The following is a 19,190-nucleotide window of genomic DNA, read 5'->3' as shown; positions in this document are numbered from 1 at the left end:
TTATTAAGACAGAAAAGTTGACTGAATAAAAAATAAAACCCACATACCTATCACTTAGATTTAATAATTATTAACATTTTGCTGTATTTGTTTCACCTTTTTTTCCCCTGAAATATTTTAAGGTAAGCTACAGACATTGTAACATTTCACCCCTAAATACTTCAGTCTGCATCTCTAAAAAGCAAACGTTTTCCACGAGACCATCATCATGCCTTACAAAATTAATCCTATTTCCTTAACATTGCCCGGATTCATATTTCTCTAGCTGGCGCCCAAGTGTCTTTTAAAGTTGGAGCCAGTCAAGGTTCACGTCATTGTCAGCTCTCCTAAGTTTCTTTAATGACAACAGTGGTTCTCAGTCAGGGGCTATTTTGCTCCCAAAGGGACATTGTCTCCAAAAGGAGATGACTTTGGTGGTCACAACTGGGTTGGGGAGTGTGCTTCTGGCGTCTAGAGAGTAGAGACCAAAGATGGTTCTTTAACACGCTACAAAGAACCGGACAGCCCCCACCACAAAGAATCACCCAGCCCAGGGGCTGGCCTCGTGGTGTTGCAGTTAAGTTTGCGTGCTCCACTTTGGAGGCCCGGGGTTTGCAGGTTCAGATCCCAGGCACGGACCTGCACACCACTCATCAAGCCACGCTGTGGCAGTGTACCACACACAAAATAGAGGAAGATGGGCACAGATGTTAGCTCAGCAACAATCTTCCTCACCAAAAAAAAAAAAGAGACACAGAATCACCCAGCCTGAAATGCCAGTAGTGCTGAGCTTGAGAAGTCCTGCTCTAAAATACCCCTGTCCAAACTTTTTTCATGCCACCAACTTGCCGAGGACTCCAAGTCAGTTGTCCTGTAGAAAGTCCTACCCTCTGCCTTTGGCTGATTGTTTCTTTGTGGTGCCATTTACCTTGTTCCTCTTTCCCCTGTAATTGCTAAAAACTGGAAATTAGGTATAAGAGTAGTTGAGAAATCTGAAATCCAGGAAAATAGAACTTGCCACAGACTACTTAGCTAGTTAGTGGCCAACTCGAGCCTCTCACCCAGTGCTCCAGCTGCTGTTCTGTCTGTGGGCCTGGGATGGGAGGTAGGGGGAAGACCTTCCAACCCTCTGGCTGCCTTCCGGAGCTTCTCTCATGCCCCAGGAGCGAGCCCTGTACTGAAGCACAGCCCTCCCCACAGATCACCGTTCACTTTGACAAGATGCTGACCACCAACGCTCACCTCCGGAAGGAGATCGAGGACCTGCGGTTCGAGAAGGCTGCTTACGACCACGTGTACCAGCAGCTCCATCGGCGCCTGTTGATGCAGAAGAAAACCATGAATGTGGCCATTGAGCAGTCTGCTCAGGCCTACGAGCAGAGGTGTGTGGGGGGCGGATCCTGGGTAGAGATGTCTCTCAGCCCCCCGCTAAGCATCTGGGGTCATACTCTGGGCCACCTCTGTGCCTGCTGCTTGTTGAGGAACCTTAAGGCATCATCATGATGACTGAGCACTGACCGTGTGCCGGGGTGATACTGGGGCTCTGGGTGCTATTCCAACCCTTACAACTGCCCTAGGAGTCGTCATGCCCATTTTACAGGCCAGGATATGGGTGCTTAGAGATGCCAGAATGCCCAGCTGAGATCCAGCGGATGTGGTGGAGCTGAGAGTCCAGCCTCTCTGGAGTACCGTCTCCTCCAGGTCCCCTGCCTCTAGCCGCAGGGCTCTCTCAGTCTGGATTATCTCCTGCCTTCACACTCACAGGGGCAAAAGGCATATAGTTGGGCTGTGAAGAGCACAGGTTTTGGAGTCAGAAAGATCTGGGTTTGAATCCTGGCTCCATCTCTACTACACTGTTGTTGGACCTCTTTGGGTGGTAGTGAAAATTAAATAATAAATGTATATAAAGGAGTGACTGGAACATAGTAATTGGCAAGTTTTGATGATGATGGTGATGGTGATGGTGATGGTGATGGTGGTGAGGGTGATGGTGATGATGATGTGTGACAGTGATGATGATGGTAGTAATGATGATGATGGTGGTGGTGATGGTGAGATGGTGGTGATGGTGAGGTGATGATGATGATGGTAGTGATGATGATGATGGTGGTGGTGATGATGGTGGTGGTGATGGTAGTGATGACGATGATGGCCATGATGTATAATGGTGATGATGTGTGATAGTGATGATGATGGTGGTGGTGGTGATGGTAGTGATGACGATGATGGTCATGATGTATAATGGTGATGTGTGATAGTGATCATGGTGGTGGTGATGAAGCTGATGGTGATGATACTGATGATGGTGATGATGATGGTGATGATGATGATGGTGGTGATGATGATGATGATGTGTGACAGTGATGATGATGGTAGTAATGATGATGATGATGGTGGTGGTGATGGTAGTAATGATGATGATGGTGATGAGTGATGGTGGTGGTGATGATGGTGATGATGTTGGGTGGTGATGATGATGGTGATGATGATGGTGATGTGTGACAGTGATGATGATGGTAGTAAGTGATGATGGTGATGATGATGGTGGTGGTGATGATGGTGATGCTGTTGGTGATGATGATGGTGATGATGATGGTGATGTGTGACAGTGATGATGATGGTAGTAATGTGATGATGGTGATGATGATGGTGGTGGTGATGAAGCTGTAGGTGATGATGATGGTGATGGTGAGATGATGATGGTGATGATGATGTGTGATAGTGATGATGATGGTGGTGGTGATGAAGCTGTAGGTGATGATGATGGTGATGGTGATGATGGTGATGATGATGTCTGATAGTGATGATGATGGTGGTGGTGATGAAGCTGTAGGTGATGATGGTGGTGGTGGTGATGAAGCTGTAGGTGATGATGATGGTGGTGGTGATGAAGCTGTAGGTGATGATGGTGGTGGTGGTGATGATGGTGATGATGTGTGACAGTGATGATGATGGTAGTAATGATGATGATGGTGGTGGTAGTGATGGTAGTAATGATGATGATGGTGATGATGTTGATGGTGATGATGATGATGACAGAAAAATCATTTCCTGGGAGTGTCTAAAGCCAGTAGCTGCTGTCATTAAGGTAAGGAGGGTTGTTCCTCCACCCCCAGAAACCTCCATGATTAAAAGAAGAGATGGCCATTGGCAGTAAGTCCCTCTGGACTGGCAGGGGGAGGGGAGGAGAGGGAGGAGCATGTGGACACTCAGGCTCTGCGTCCCCTCACCCAGGCTGGAAGCCATGGCTCGAATGGCTGCCATGAAGGACCGCCAGCAGAAGGACATCTCGCAGTACAACCTGGAGATCCGAGAACTGGAGCGTCTCTATGCCCATGAGACCAAGCTCAAATCCTTCCTGCTCACCAAGCTGAATGACCGCATCGAGTTCGAGGAGCAGGCCAAAAAGGAGGAAGGTACACTCTCCTGAAGGCAGAGGGGACCAGACCTTAAACCACGCCGAGAAGCTTTAGTTTCATCCCAAGGACAGCGGGGAGCCACAACATGTAAAGGGGTCATGTAGCCAGATTGTGCCTGGAAAGGTCTAGAAAGATCCCTATGATTGCCATGTGGAGGCCCAATCAGAGAAAGACAACTGAGCTCAGGAGAGTTGGGGCCATTGCACGTATCAGGCTAGAGACAACAAGGCTTGGAGAACTTTCTTGCATCTAATTCCTTGCATTTGCCAAGCTCTGAGTCTGCCTAAGGCCCTCTGCCAACAGGGCTTCCCTGACCTTCACCCTGCTCAAGTGTCACCTCCTTAGAGAGGCCTTCCCCGGCTACCAGCTCCCCCGTCACAGCACATGAAGCATCTCCTCCATTGCCCGGGCCACAGTGGTAATTGTTGGATTTCTTTTTCTGTTTACTAGGATATTTCTTTTTCTTTTCTCTTTTTGTCTGATTCCACCGCTAAAAGCTCCATGGGGCAGGGATTTTCTGTCCGCAGAGCCCAGCATGGTGTCTGGCACATAGCAGATGCTCAATTAGGTATTTGCAAAGCAACTGAGGAGTGCAGCTCCTGCCCCATCTCCTGGGAAGGTCTTCTCCTCCCCAGGGCACGATAATAGCAACATGGAGCCACTCTCTCTGCTGGCGCTGCTCTCAGTGGCTCCTTTTCAGACTCACTGTTGATGCTGCTTCCTTTTCCAGCTCTCAAGGCAAAGAAGCATGGGAAGAAGAACAAGGGTGAGAGTTTCGAGAGCTATGAGGTGGCCCACCTCCGGCTGCTGAAGCTGACCGAGAACGGGAACCTGAACAAGCTCATTGAGGAGTTTCTGGCCAAGGAGGAAAAGAACTTTGCTCGGTTCACGTACGTCACGGAGCTCAACAACGACATGGAGACGATGCACAAGAAGACCGAGAGAATCCAGGTTGGGGCAGCCCTTCCCTCCCCAGGCCTGGGACCCACCCGCTCCCCCAGCAGCCTTTCCCTTGAGATGCTCTGCGGAAAAAAGGGCCTCAAGGCCAAATCACTTTGGGAAGCACTATATTCCCCCACGGTTCCCCTCTACATTTCACCCTTTCTGAAATTGGTGTTTGTCTCTCGATTATGTATACACTTAATGTGGTCACCCCCCCCCGACCCCTAAGAAGTCACGTTTATAATCCACGGCATGTTTTACAGTCTGGGCTTCAGTGAGCTACAGCGACAGCCGGATATGACCCATGGCCTGTTTTTGTACAGCCCATAAGCTAAGAATGGTTTTTCCATGTTTAAAGGGTTGTAAGAAAAAAAATAAAAGAGGAATATGCCAGACAGGCCATCTGTGGCCTGCAAAGCTTAAAATATCTGGCCCTTTGCCTTTAGAGCTTGCCGACCCCTGTTAATCACCAGTTTCATAGAACGGAGGAGAGAGGGTCCATTTATCTTGGAGAGACTTGATGTCCATGAGCAGAATCAAGGCTCTGACAAGTCCTGCAGCAAAGCAACCTGTTTACCTTTGTTGAACTCATAATTTCCCAAACTTAATCAGCTCCCTGTGCTACTGACTCCCCAGAACACACACAAACTGCCTTTGGAACCATCTGCACAGGACAGAGGCCAAACTCCTTAGTGTGACACTGCAGCCTCTTCAAGATCTGACCTCAACCTGCTCTTGCAGGCTCAGCTCCCATCATGACCCCCAGTGCACCCTCTGCAGCTGCCAGGCCCGGTGCCACATGCATCTCCCTCCTCCAAGGCTTTCCTTGGGCTGTTCGACACACACACACACATGCACACACACACACACCTGCCCCCTGCTTTTCTTCTGATGCAATCAATACCTGCAGAAATGTCCCCTCTCTGGGAGTTCATCGCTCCCCCGAGGTCCCTGGACCCCTTCCTTGTGCAGTGTCACTCTTTCCTGGGTGCAGGTTTGTGGATGCTGGCCACATGTAAGCAGATAGTAGCTAAAACATAAGTGAAACATTTTAATTTCTTAGTGATGAATTAATTTTAATGAGGATTAGGAAAAATATAGCTTCCCGAGCAAACTTGTGATTTTGTGGATATGATGACTTAGGGTGATAATAATAACAGTAAACAAACAATGATAAACATAATAACATTGATCAATTGAAAGAAATCGATTTATTAGGTAACAATAGAGAGTGATAGGTAACAGGACTGGCGGCACATGAAAATGGCAGAAATGGAGGTGTTTGCAAGAGGAGACAGACGGCTCCCCCCAAAATGGGTAAACTGAGGACAGTTTTTAAAAAGGGACTATTTGCAAAGCTCTAAGAAAATTAAGAAGGGAGAGTACAGGACCAGCAAGAGTGGGCTCCAGAAGGGGGTGCGGGGTGGGAGGTGGGAGAGGTTCCTGGAGGGGGGGGCCGGGGCGAGGGGGCGGAGGTGCGTGGAGAAGGCTGTCTCTGCATCCTTCCTGGAGGGGTGTGGCCGGGCCAGTGACCTGCCAGTGGGGTGGGCTCCAGCCCCAGCCTCACTCCCCCGACCCTCTAATCCCCACCCGGCGTCTCCCATTGGCTGGGCCCAAGCAGAGCCCGAGGGCAAGGGAGCCCAGGGGCCGGCCCCTGCAGCCTGGGGCAGGGCAGGTGGGATGGGAGGTGGGAGGATTGGGGCAGTGGGGCAGGCAGAGGATGTCCAGCTCGGTGGGGTGGGGTGGAGGAGAAGCTTGAGACGCCCTCTGTGTCCTTTCTGGAAGGTGCTCTTCCCGAGGGCGGGCCCACGAGCCTGCTCCCTCTGCATCCCAGCGCCCAGGCCGGCCCTGCACCATGCGAGGCACCAGGAAGCCGCCCCGGGCGAGGACTGACCCTGACCTTGCCGTTCCTCTCTCGAGGGCGCTCTCCCCTCCTCCTTTGGCCACACCGCCTGTCTCTGGCATTAAGACAAGCGTCGGTTGAAAGATGGCCTCATCCTGCCCTTTCTGGCCTCAGTCTCCCCATCTGTAGAATGACACATTTGGACGAGGGCCGTAGTTTCCAAACTTTTATAAAAAAGCCGTGGAACATTTTTGCTGAAACCAGTTAGGAGGAAACGCTGGTCTATAAGGCAGAGAACAGGGAGCCGGCCCAGATGAAGGGGGCGGGAGGGGGGGTGTTTGCAGGGGTGCCCAGGACCTCACCTTTTTGCTTCTTGTGGCATCTCTGCTCACAATGGGGTTCAGGTTTAAAAAAAAAGTTAAAAACAGTTAGGATTCTAACATCTGACTTCCCCCCTTGCTGGAAGCTGGGGCCCAAGGCAAACTGCTTGAATCCAGCCTTCGTTCTTCTCTTGCCCGGCCTCCTCCACCCCTGCGTGTTTCAATCGATTAGCTGACAACGTTTAAACACTCAGGATATTCCACGTGAAAATCTGCATTTCTGGTTTCTCTTGGAAAGTGAGATCTGACAGCTCCGGCCCGCGGCCCGCGGGAAGCCGAGGGCGCTGCCCCCCGAAACGGGCCGGGCCTCGCTCGGCCGCGCTCCCCGAGACCGGCGGTTCTGATTGGCTCGCGCGTCCCCGGCCCCCCGAGGTCCCCCGCGGCCCGAGGGTGCGGCCGGGTCCCGGCGCCCCGCCCCCGCCCTCTGGCGGCCACCGGCGGCACTGCAGGGACGGCCTCGGAGGCGGGGATGGGCGGGACGGTCCAGGCGGCCCGGGGCGCCGGACTCCGAACTCTCATTCTCGGGGGGGGGGGGGGGGGGGCACCTTATGTCCCAGGAGCGGGGTGACGGCGACAAGCCATCGCTGAAGGATGTGAGGACGCCGGTCGGAAACTGACCCGACCGAGAACTGATTCCTGAGCAGAAGTGGCCTCGATGGTCCCATTTGCGCGACGGTCCCCGCTGCTCCCGTGGCTCCACAGCCCGTCTCTGGCGTTAGGGCGGGAAGGGAGGGCGAGCCCCTGCCCTCTCCGGGTTTCCCCTCGCAGCTTCGCCATCTGTAGGACCATATTTGGACCAGAACAGTAGCTTCTGAGGTCTGTTGTTAAGTTTCAGATCTGCGCCTTTTGGGGCTTAAATAGAGCTGCAAACACCTATTGAATAAGTCCTGAAAACACTCGTTTCCAGTGGGAAGGCTGAACGTTTTAAAAATCTTATAAGAGAAAGATGTGCTCGTTGTAGAAAATTTGGGAACTACCTAAGGATAGAATTTGTTGCCTAGAGACAATCATTGTTGATATTCTGATATATTTCCCTCCGAATTCTGTGGGGTTTTTTTGGTGATGCTTTTAAAACTTAACACAGTGATTATCATATAGTCTATAAAGTCATATATTCTGATTAGAAAAAAGCTCCTTTAGTTGCTTGTTCATCCTGCCAGTATAGACGGAGCCCTAGGATGTGGCAGGCACTGTTCTGGACACTAGTGACGTGGGGGTGAACAAATGGGCCCAAAGACCCGCTCTTGTGGGGCTTCTGCTCTGACAGAGAGAAACGGACAGTAAACAGCAGCCTAGTAAATACGGGAGTTATAGTGTATATTAGAAAGTGAGAAGTGCTATGGATAAGAGATGAGTGGAGCAGGTTAAGAGGGTTCTGGAACCAAGTGACGGCCCGGGCAGTTGAGAAGTTGAGATCTGAGCAGACTTGCAGGTGAGGGAATAATCTGTGCAGATCTCTGGGGGGGGGGGGTGTGTGTGTGAATGTTCCAGGCAGGGGGAACAGCTAGTGCAAAGGTCCTGAGGCAGGGAAGTGTCAGCAGGCGAGGGGCCAGGAGTGGAGAGAGAGAGAGACGGCAAGGGGAGGAGATGGCGTCTGGGAGGCAGGGGTGTCGTGGGAGTTGGGAGCACGTTTCTGGAAGAGTTCTTGGAGGTTATTCTGAGAAACAGAGTCTGTGGGAGAGTTCAGAGGAGAGGAGGAGCAAATCGGACCCAGGTTCTCCACGCAACTTGGCGAATACTAAGTGTGAATGTAAACCTGGAATCAATCAGATCCCCTCCCCTGGGCGTAGCGCTGGTTGATCTTTTGGGCAGAGTTCCTTCTGGGCATTTTCTTCTTCCTTTAAAGATCGGAAGGCTCACTTCTTTTAAGTCTTTTTCCAAAATAAAATAATTATGGTTCTGATTGCAGAGATAATGTCTATGCCTGTGGGAAAATGTAATTCAGAGAAACCTAAAGAAAAAGTACCGGTCACCAATATCACCACTTGGACAAAATGCCCATTCAGATTTTGGTGACATTGTTTTATAAAGACAGTGTGTGCTTGCTCTGGCGCACACGCACATGCACATGTGCACACACGCACACACACACACACAGACACACATTCACACACACACCGAGATGCCCGTTTCTAATACCAGGATCATACGAGAGTTCATGCCGTTTTGTAAACTTTTTTTTCCCCGACCACGCCTGCTCGATGCCTCCCCACATCTTCTTTGTGCTTCTTCACGGCTCCTGGGGACCCTGCAGGCTCCGCGGTAGAATCACAAGATGCTTCTTTAAGACGCAGGTTCCCCAGGCCCCATCCCATCCCCGCAAACCCGGATTCCCTGAGAATGGGCCGGGAATCGGCATGTTCCCGTCTTTTTATTTGAGCCGTTTTTCCCCCATGAGGTGAAGGTACCATGGCTGGTTGAACTGATCCCCCGTCCGTGGACATTTAGGATGTCCCTAACTGGGGGACGTTACAAACAACGACAAAAGGGCCAGCTGCGAGCGGCGGCCGGTGCCCTGTGTCCTGCTGTCTGCAGGGCGCCGGTGCCTGGGGGTGGGGTGCTCGTCCGAGGCGCCTGCCTTGTGTCCGGACGCCCTGCTTTCGCCCAGGGGTCCTCGGGTCCGGTCCCTGGACCTGCAGCAGTGGCGGCATCTCCGGGGGGCTTGTGAGAAACACACATGCTCGGGCCCCCGAGCTCCTGGGAAGCTGGGAGCGGCCCCGCAGTGGGTGTTTTCCCGAAGCTCCGGGTGAGTCCGACCTCGGGAGCCCGGCTCTGGAGCTGCCCGTCCCTCACAGGAGCCTCCAGCCACACGCAACCCTTCAGGTTTCAGCTAACTGAAATTAAATAAAATGGAAAAGTTCGTTCCTCTGTGGCACTAGCCACATTTCGAGTGCTCAGGGCCCACGTGTGGCTGGTGGCGGCCGTGCAGGATGGTGCGTGTAGGACATTGCCACCATTGCAGAAAGTTCTCTTGGCCGCGCTGTTTTAGACACTTCTCCAGACAGGATGACCGCCACGCGCCATGCCCTTATCCTCCTTTTAATTAAGAAACATCAGAAAGGACCTCCATGGGCGTAAGAGGGCCCCGGGGTCCTGGGCTCCTGGAAACAGAGACCTCAAACTGTCCTCAGCTCCCTGGGCCTGGGCTTAGTTTTAGGGGGGTAATGGGGGGGCTTGGGCACCCACTTTCCTCATGGTGCCGTCCTCTCCCGAGCAGAACGAGATCATCCGCCTGCGATCCCAGCAGAAGTCCTCCCATGACAACAGCCGCTCTGTCCTGAGGCAGCTGGAGGTAAGACCAGGGTGGGCGGGGCTCGGGGGCTCCGACGGCTGTCTGTCCGTCTGTCAGGCGGCCTGTCGGTCGGTTCCCAGAAGGAGTAAGGCCTCTGCCCTACGAGTCTACTGGCCTGGGTCATGTCTGGACGTGTCCCGACGCTTTGTCACAGGTGCCTCTGTCACAGACACTGCTGCAGGGTCTTGCCCCCGGCGCCCCGTTGTCCGTTCCAAGGCCTCCCCCCTTCAGGGAGCCGGCCCGGGCCCTCGCGCCTGGTGTGTCGTCCCCGAGGCACATTCCAGACCCATCCCTGCCTCAGCCTGTTCTCTCCCTCGTCCTGGCTCGGCCTGTCCTCCATCAATGATGGTCATTGCGAGCAGTTACTGTGTCCCAGGCACGGGGCCATGCGCTCTGCCCACACGATCTCATTTCCTGCTCACGGCAGCCCTGTGAGGGAGCTGCGCTGATCTCTCCGTTTTACAGATGAGGAAACAGGTTCAGAGGAAGGCCCCCTGAGCAGCATCGTGGAGCTGGGGTGCAGGATGAGCTCGGCACTGTATTCAGCCGCTGACAGCAGGGGCCCAACGTGACAGTGGCCTGAGCAAGATAGACGTTTATGCACTTTGTCAAGAAATGAGTCGGGGGGCCGGCCCCGTGGTTGGGTTCGGCACAGTCTGCTTTGGCAGCCTGGGTTTGTGGGTTTGATCTCAGGCGTGGACCTACATGACCCATCAGCCATACTCTGGCAGCGTCCCACATATGGAGTAGGGGAAGACTGGCACAGATGTTAGCTCAGGGCTAATCTTCCTCAGCAAAAAAAAAAAAAGGAAGACTGGCAACAGGTGTTAGCTCAGGGCTAATCTTCCTCAGCAAAAAAAGAAAGAAAGAAAAAAAGAAAGAAGTCTGGAGACAGGCACTTCAGGGCTGGTCATGATGTCATAGGTGACCCTGGCTTCTCCTTTCTGTTTTGCCATCTTTAGTGTGTGGCTTACATTCCCAAGGATGCCTCATGGTTGTATTACAGCTGCCAATGGTCCAACCACATATACATTCCAGGCAGGAAGTGAGGGAGGCAGGAAGGCCTTGCTAACTGAGTTAGCAGCATGAAAGCTCTTTCTCTGAACTCGCAGCCAGTGGCTTCTGTGTTTGCATCTCACTGGCCACCCCTATTGCAAAGGAGGGCTGGAAACAGAACTGTGAGCCGGGTGCACGCCACCCCGAATGCAGTCAGGGTTTCGTCAGTAAGGTATAAGGGGAGCGTGGATAGCAAACGTCTGACAGAGCGAGGAAAGCAGAGGGTCGGACTGCAAAGCCCGTTCTGATCAGACAGTTCGCAGCTCGGGACCTGCTCCGGCTCGTTTCCCTTCCCCGAGCCTTATTTCTGTTCTCCGGGCCGCCCAGCACCCAGGTGCCCCCTTGGGGTGGGACGGGGGCTGCTCTGCACCTCGGCCTGAAGGCCTCCAGCAGCTCCCTGTTCCCCTGGCTTCAGCACGGCTTCCCTCTTTTCAGACTCAGATCCTCTAAGCGGAGAACCTGCCTTCACAGCCCGGCTCACAGAGCCCGTTTTCTCGCCCTCTGTCGAAGCTCACTTGCTCACTTCCGTCAGCTCTGTTCTGGGACCTTTCCCCACGCCTTCCGTCTCATCATCTCCTGCCCCTCTGGGAGAAGCGGGAGCCCAGGCCCTTCACAGGAGGGGTGCAGCATAGGAGTTAGGAGGCCCTGGGAACAAACGCTTGGGTGTGACTCTCAGGAAAGCTACTTCAAGCTGTGTGACTTTGAGGCAGTGACTTAACCTCTCTGAGCCTCTGTTTTCTCACCTGTAAAAGGAGCTCATAATTCTCAGTTAGGGCTGTGAAGGTTGAGTACACTCACGCAGCGCACACTCGGGGCGCCACCGGGCTGGGAGCTGTATGTGTGGCCACCGTTTCTCTTGTGGATCCCAAGCCGCTAAAACCTCAGGCCACCGCCACCTGGTTACGGAATAGCCGCCCGAGGACAGAGCTGACCCCGACGTTGGGGCTCAGACCTCTCAAGACGTGGGAGCCCGGGCGGGGTGGGGCGCGAGGATAATGTGGGTAAAGCACCCAGGACGGTGGGGCGCAGCCGCTGGTGTGGCCGGTGCACCCGGTTCTTTCCTCTAAGCCTGCGCATCTAACGCGGTGTCAGGAGAGGGCGGGTGATGCCGCGGGGACGGAACATTCCAGCAGTTGGACCGAGGCAGCCGCCTGGTGTGGTGGCTGGAGACGGTGCCAATCCGGGCCTGGGAGCCTCAGTTTCCTCACCTGGAAAGCAGGGCAGTGCACAGGGCTGCCCCTCTGTGTCCTTATTTGGGACGCTGCGTGCAGAGCCCCGGGGACGGGCGTGGTCCTCACGGCCCAGCCGAGGCCTGGGGGTCGGGGCCCCACCCCGGAGGGGACTCAGGGTCCTGGGGCCACTGCGTCTCCATCTTGGAGGCTGGCTGGGCACACGTGATCAAGGCTCCCGGCGACGCCACCGTGGAGCCGAGATGGTCTCAGAGGGGCTCTCAGACTCCACGGGGTCGGGGTCACCGCGGGCTCATTAGGACTCGGCCCCCGCCCCCTCGAGAGCCGAGAGCACGGCTCCCACAGTCCCCAGGAGGCCGGCGCCGCCGTGCTGGGACCCCACGCCCAGAGCCCCCAGGCTGGAGCAAGACCTTTAAATTGCGGGTGAAGTCGGTTTGTCGGATTGCAACCAGCATTTAAAGATAACAAGACAGAACAGAACAGAATAGAAAACACTGGAACACACAGTAAGAATACTGATTTGTGAAACTTTCATTTGATTAGATAATATATATAAACACACACACACGCACCCACTTATGTAGGTATGTGTGTATTATTGGACTACAATGTAAATTATATTTCTTTCTGTGGGTCACAGTTTTTCAAAAAATGAGACACCAGTATTTTAAAAAATATTGCAATCCGGGGACCAGCCCAGTAGGGTAGAGGTTAAGTTCAGAGCACTCTGCTTGGGTGCCCTGGGTTCGCAGGTTTGGATCCCACGGGTGGACCTACACCACTCGTCACTCACATACAAAATAGAGGGAGATATGCACTAAAGTCAGCTCAGCGCTAATCTTCCTCAGCAAAAAAAAAAAAAAAAAAAAAAACCCACACACACAACCATAATCTGGTACATATGTAGACACACCTACATATAGATGTAAGTGAAACGAAACGTACATTGAACAATATTTACCCTCACTGCTTGCAATGCATACTAGTATTTTCTCTTCCTTTCTTTTCTGTTCTGTTCTGTTTCATTTTTCAAAAGTACCGAGTGAGGCCCATTAAACTGATCTTCGCCCCCGTAGAGGTTAGAAAACTTGCAGAAATTGGAGAGTCTGGCTCCAGAGGGCCCCGAACCCTCATTCCGGCTGAGAGTCCTCGGGGCGGGGAGGGCCCCCCGGGGGCGGCCTGGCTGACCTGGGGTGGGCCTCGGGCTCTGCCCCCAGGAGAAACTGAAGAGGACCACGGAGGAGGCGGACGCGTACGAGAGCAGCTACCGGGAGATCAGCAAGACCCTGGAGCAGCTCAGGAGCTCGGTGGAGAATCTGTTCAAGAAGATCAAGTGCGATGCCACCGAGATCCTGGTGCATCTGGGGGAGACGGGGGCGGTCACCGACACCAACCTTCCACAGTACTTCGGTGAGTCGTGGGGCCGCGGGCTCTTAGGAGCCGTTTCCAGAGTTTTCTGTGACCAGGCACGGGGACTTGTTCCTTTGGAGGCAGTGAGCCTGGCGGTGAAGCACCTGGGCACGAAGGCCAGCCTGCGGGGTGCAAATCCCGCCTCTACTCTCACTAGCTGTGTGACTCTGGGCAACTTTCTGAACCTCTCTGTGCTTCAATTTTTTCATCTAAAAACAAAAAATGGGGGGGGTAAACCCAGTATTTACCTCGTAAATTTGTTGGGAGGATTAAATCAATCCATAGTTCTTAGAGAAAAACTATATGATCATCTAAAGAGGCGCAGAAGAGGTGTTTGAGAGCAGCATCCATTCATGATAAAAACTGGACAAACGAGAACTGGAAGGGAAGTTCTTAACTGATAAAGGGTGTCCACAAAAACACTGACCCTCCCCCCCCCCAGCTATTGTCCTACTAACATCCCCCCACGAAGTTCTCACTCTGAATCCAGGAGGCTCTCGAGATCCCATAGCAAGTTCCAGATGCAAATGCGTTTGGCCCTGACTTTCAGACAGATGAGCAACGGTACAGGCACTGGGACGTTTATTAAAAAAATCATCCGACTCCCGTGGTCCCTGAACGCACCTCCTGAGCATCCAGACGGCGCGGAGGCACGGCCGGATTCGCTGAGCTGGTCCTTCTCTCCACGCCCCCCGGCCCCACAGCTTGCCAGCTCCCCCAGGGCAGGGCCGCCCCGTTGTGTGTGGCTTTTCCTCTCTGCATCGGTGGCCCCGGCACAGTGCCGGGCAGGGTGGGCGTCCTGCCATCATCGGTGGATGAATCAGTGACTGAATGAATGACTGACTGACTCTGGTGACTGCCTGGGGCTCTGAGACACAACGGGAAGGGCAGCTCCCCGACGTGAGGCAGGTCCAGGAGACACTCCTGCAGGTGGGGCGACCTGACCCGAGTCTCCAAACACCAGTAGGGGCCACTTGGCGAAGGGTGGAGGAAAGGCATTTTGGGTGGAAGGAGCAGCATGAGAGAAGGCCTGGAGGCCTGAGGCAGAAAGGGCGCTGGGCCAAGTCGGTAGTTTCAGGCGTGGCTGCCAGTGGCTCCCAAGCCTTAGTGTAACCGCTGTTTCTCCACCTTCTTTCCGTTATCGCCTCCTGAGGAGCCTTTTTGACATTCTTTCCCCATGAAGTTTTACCGCTGTCCTAAACCGTATAGCTGTCTACACTGCGTGGACCTCTGTGCTTCAGACCGGAAAGAGTCAGGCATTTTTGCTTCTCAAGAACCAGGCTTGGCCCCTAGGGGGACATGAGGCGGCGTGGTGTACCCCGAGAGAACCCCGTCCTCCCAGGGTCTGGAGACCCCTCCAGCAGGGCGCCCCGGGGCCCGGGCCCAGCAGCCAGCGTGGCCCTGCTCGCTTCTTTCCAGCCATCATCGAGAAGAAGACCAACGACCTGCTGCTGCTGGAGTCCTACCGGCGGCTGCTGGAGGTGGAGGGCGCCGAGAGCGAGGTCCCGCCCGCCTTCGTCAACCCCTTCTGGGGCGGCTCCGCCCTCCTCAAGCCCGCGGAGCCCATCAAGGTCGTGCCCCCCATGCTCGGGTCCGACCCCTTCGGCGACAGGTTGGATGACGGTGAGCTCTCCTTGCCGGGTCTGCGCGGGTCTGTGTGGGTCTATGCGGGTCTGTGCGGGTCACTGGGTGGGGTCCCGGGGAGCCTGTGCAGGGGCGTCGGCAGGGCTGCTCTGTCCCTGTGAGTCTCGTGGGGCGTCAGTTCCCGGGGGACCATCAGCTCCAGGGGCGCGGTCAGTTCCGGGGGGCGGTCAGTTCCGGGGGCGGTCAGTTCCGGGGGCGGTCAGTTCCGGGGGCGGTCAGTTCCCGGGGACGCGGTCAGTTCCGGGCGCGGTCAGTTCCGGGGGGCGGTCAGTTCCGGGGCGCGGTCAGTTCCGGGGGGCACTGCCGGCCGGCCAGTGGTCCTCCTTCCTCCTGAGGCAGAAGCTCGAGAAGCGCGGGTCACGGGGCGGGAGGGGCGGCCCTGCTCTCAGGGGACGGGGGCACCGTCGGCCCCTGGCTTTGGAGGGCGCTTTGGCAGCGCACGGGGGACGCTGAGGAATGGCACCCCAGCTCAGCGCGTCGCCTCACCTGACGGAACGGATCCCTCAGGAACCGCTTCTCCAGGGTCACAGACGGGACCGACCCATATGGACACACAGGACGGGGAGGGGCGTGGGGAGGGAGGGGTATCCTGATTCCGCGTGGAAACAGGGTGGAGGCTGGCTCCCAGCCCGTAGTTCCGGGTGCCGGTCTGCAGAGAGCTTCGCATTTCTAAGTTAAACAATTCTGTACCGTTGACAATGACCTTGCGTGACGAGCAATCAGAGGAAAAAGTAGACTTTTTAATAGTTGCCCCGCTTCTCTGAGCAGCATTTCAAGGGTGCAGGTGTGCCACGGATGAAGGGAGAGGGCTGTTACGCGTGCGCACACACACGTGCACCCACATGCACACACGCACACCCCCTGTTTGAGTTGGCGACTGAAACTTGGCAGGGCTGCGGGCGGGGTCTGGTTTCAGCCCCCGCAGCTCAGCTTCCCTTTGGGCCCCGGAAAGAGGAGGTGGCCGGCACAGCTGCCGGGAATGCTGTCCTCACAGGGACAGGACCTCCAGACGGTGTCTTCACTTCTGTTCAAGGCGGTGTGGTTCTCTCAGTCCACTAGCTCCTCTGGCTCGCATGTGTGAATTAGAACAGGCACCCTCTCTGGGCTGATTAATTCGGAGAAGTGCCCCTCTGTGTAGACATGGCTTGGCAATCACCCGGGGCTGGATTTCAGCCCATCCATTCACCCGTCTCCACCAGGTGTCTTTGTGCAGTCTACGTCCTGAACAACTGCACATGGTGGCCCTGTCGCCTTGAGATTAACCCAAACTCCCCTTTACATCCTCATCTGGGAGGGAAACCGTTATCATGGGCATCCCGGAGCGGTGCCTCTCTGCGTGTCCTCCCGGTCCCTGACCTCGAGCTGCTCACAGCCCACCCTCGGGCACTGCGGAGGGACCCACCCCAGGCTGGGCCCCCTTGCTGGCGTCCCGGGGCGGGGCAGCGGCGCTGGCGTGGTCTCCCGCCTCCTCACGCGCCGTCTCTGTCTCCCGCGCAGTGGAGCAGCCCCTGGACCACGGCAGCCTGCGGCAGATGGTGCTGAGCAGCTACACGGCGCGCGAGTCCCGGAACCGCGAGCGGGAGGCGCGCCTGGAGAGCGTGCCCGAGCGGGCCGACGAGCTGCGGCCGCGGAGGAAGGCCGCCGCCTGAGCCCGGGCGCAAATAAACGCTTTGTTCCTGACCCCGCGTCCCGCGCTCCTGCTCACGGACAGCCCGGGCGGGGGGCAGCCGGCGGGCTCGAGCCCGACAGGGACCACCGGGCCACCCTCGCCGTGGCCGCCGGGGTGCCTGTGCCGCTCTGTACCTGTGTGTGTGTCTCTGTCTCTGTGTGTCTCTGTATCTGTGTGTATCTCTGTGTGTGTCTCTGCGTGTGTCTCTGTATCTCTGTGTGTCTCTGTATCTCTGTGTCTGTGTCTCTGCGTGTGTCTCTGTATCTGTGTGTGTCTCTGTATCTGTGTCTCTGTGTCTGTGTGCGTCTCTGTATCTGTGTATCTCTGTGTGTGTGTCTCTGTATCTCTGTGTCTGTGTGAGTCTCTGTGTCTGGGTGTGTCCTTCTCTGTATCTCTGTGTCTGTGTCTCTGTGTGTGTCTCTGTGTCTGTGTGTCCGTGTACCTGTGTGTCTGTGTCAGTGTGCGTCTCTGTGTCTGGGTGTCTGTGTCTCTGTATCTGTGTGTCTCTCTGTGTGTGTCTCTGTGTGTGTCTCTGTGTGTGTGTCTCTGTGTCTGTCTATGTGTCTGTGTGTCTCTGTGTGTCTCTGTATCTCTGTGTCAGTGTGCGTCTCTGTGTCTGGGTGTCTGTGTCTCTGTATCTGTGTGTCTCTGTGTGTGTCTCTGTGTGTGTGTCTCTGTGTCTGTCTATGTGTCTGTGTGTCTCTGTGTGTCTCTGTATCTCTGTGTCTGTGTGCGTCTCTGTGTCTGGGTGTGTGTGTCTGTGTATCTGTGTGTATCTCTGTGTGTGTCTCTGTACCTGTGTGTCTCTGCATCTGTGTCTCTGTGTCTCTGTATCTGTCTGCGCGTCTCTGTGTCTGGGCGTGTGTGTCTCTGTCTCTGTGTGTCTCTGTATCTGTGTCTCTGGTGTGTCTCTGTATCTCTGTGTCTGTGCGCGTCTCTGTGTCTGGGCGTGTGTGTCTGTCTCGTGGATGAGTGTGTCACTGCAGGGCTGTGTCCGGGGCCCTCTTCCCTGAACCCCACGTGCCCTGGGTGCCCTGTGTGTGGCCTCGTCTCTGCAGGTGCCGGGCCACCGGGTCTGGGCGTGGGGACGCGGCTGTCGCGGGTGTGGAGCCCAGCAGCATGGGGTGGCCCTGGGCCTCTGCCTGGCAGCCTGCTGGTGGCTCTGCCCCAGGGGTGTCACTGTCCTCCTGACCGCTGACCCTGGGCCCCCGGTGGGGGGCTCTCGTTATTCTGGAGCCTTGAAGACTCCAGCCGCCTCGTCCGCTCATCCCCTCCCAGTGACCCCGCTGCCACTCCCGCGCCCACTTTCAGCCCTTTGTTCCCGTTGCGTCATTCGCTTGGCCGTGTCCTGTTCTTGGGAGTCTCTTGCAAACTTGGAGCACCCGACCCCCACTCCCCTTCTTCCTGAAAGGCATCGGGATTTTCCTTCGGGGGACCGCCCTCCCACCTCAGGCCACATGGTCCAGGAAGGGGCCCATTTCAACCGCAGGATGAGGGTCAGTCATGCGGCCCAGGTCTGCCAGTCAGAGCTCTGCTCCTGTTTTAGGGCTGGTTCAGGGACCCCATCGGCCCTATTCTGGGGTTCGTGTGGAGCTGGGAGAGAGACGCCCTCTTCCCACTAGGATTGCTGAGGGGAGGGACAGGAGCCATTTTCCCATCAATGAGAGCAGAGCAACATACAAGAAAGCAGAGCAGTGGAGAGGCCTCCTCAGGTTCTGATGGCTGGGTGAGCTCCTGGATGCAGCTATGCCTGAAGCCCTCAGACTTCTTAGTTATGTGAACCCATTTGTTTCCTAAGTTGGGATTCTCACACCCAGAAGAGACCTGAATGCTGCAACAGTAACTTTGGTCACTCAAAATCAAGAGTCAGTTCATGCCCAGACCTTGTTCCTGGGCCTCAGACGAGGCCAGAAGTGAGCACCCCTTCCCCATCTTGCCAGGAGAGAAGTGCAGACAACTTCTACTTCACCTAAAATTAGAGAGTAACCTCTTATGATTGACGGATGTGGTTTTTTGCCCACTGAGCCATATTCTCAGCAGGCATGTGAGGCCTGTTCCTCTTAATCTCTCACGGGCCCGTTTAAACACATCCCTGGGAGAAACTCTCAGTGGAATCTTCCAGGAAGGGGTGTGCAGCAGCGAGCTCGACACACTTGAGCTCTTTGGGAGAAAGCGCTGTGGTCCGGGGGACATTCCAGCCATAGGGGGCCATGACGGGAACAGGCCTGAGTGGCCATGTAGGTCTGTTTTCAATGGAGTCCCTAAGATTGAATCCCGATGACGGCAGGGCCGTCACGAGGCCACGGCCGCCTGCGTGGGACCAGCAGGGTACCTTCCTCCTGGAGGCAGAGAGACACGGGGGCAGC

At 55.4% G+C, this 19,190-nt stretch overlaps 1 protein-coding gene across 1 annotated transcript in view; it reads left to right on the top strand.

Moving 5' to 3' along the window:
• The window catches only part of CCDC63 (coiled-coil domain containing 63), a 36,135-nt gene extending 19,260 nt beyond the window's left edge, over positions 1-16,875 (top strand). The window contains exons 6-12 of the mRNA XM_070628960.1: positions 1,180-1,361; positions 3,214-3,395; positions 4,129-4,349; positions 9,781-9,855; positions 13,319-13,511; positions 14,931-15,134; positions 16,653-16,875. Of these exons, the coding sequence (XP_070485061.1) occupies positions 1,180-1,361; positions 3,214-3,395; positions 4,129-4,349; positions 9,781-9,855; positions 13,319-13,511; positions 14,931-15,134; positions 16,653-16,804 (1,209 nt within the window). The 3' untranslated portion in view covers positions 16,805-16,875. The remainder of the gene's footprint in view (positions 1-1,179; positions 1,362-3,213; positions 3,396-4,128; positions 4,350-9,780; positions 9,856-13,318; positions 13,512-14,930; positions 15,135-16,652) is intronic.
• The last annotated feature ends 2,315 nt before the right edge of the window (positions 16,876-19,190 follow it).

Source organism: Equus przewalskii, chromosome 7 (genome assembly GCF_037783145.1).
Source record: "Equus przewalskii isolate Varuska chromosome 7, EquPr2, whole genome shotgun sequence".
Taxonomy (NCBI): domain Eukaryota; kingdom Metazoa; phylum Chordata; class Mammalia; order Perissodactyla; family Equidae; genus Equus; species Equus przewalskii.
This window is presented reverse-complemented; position numbering and strand designations above follow the sequence as displayed.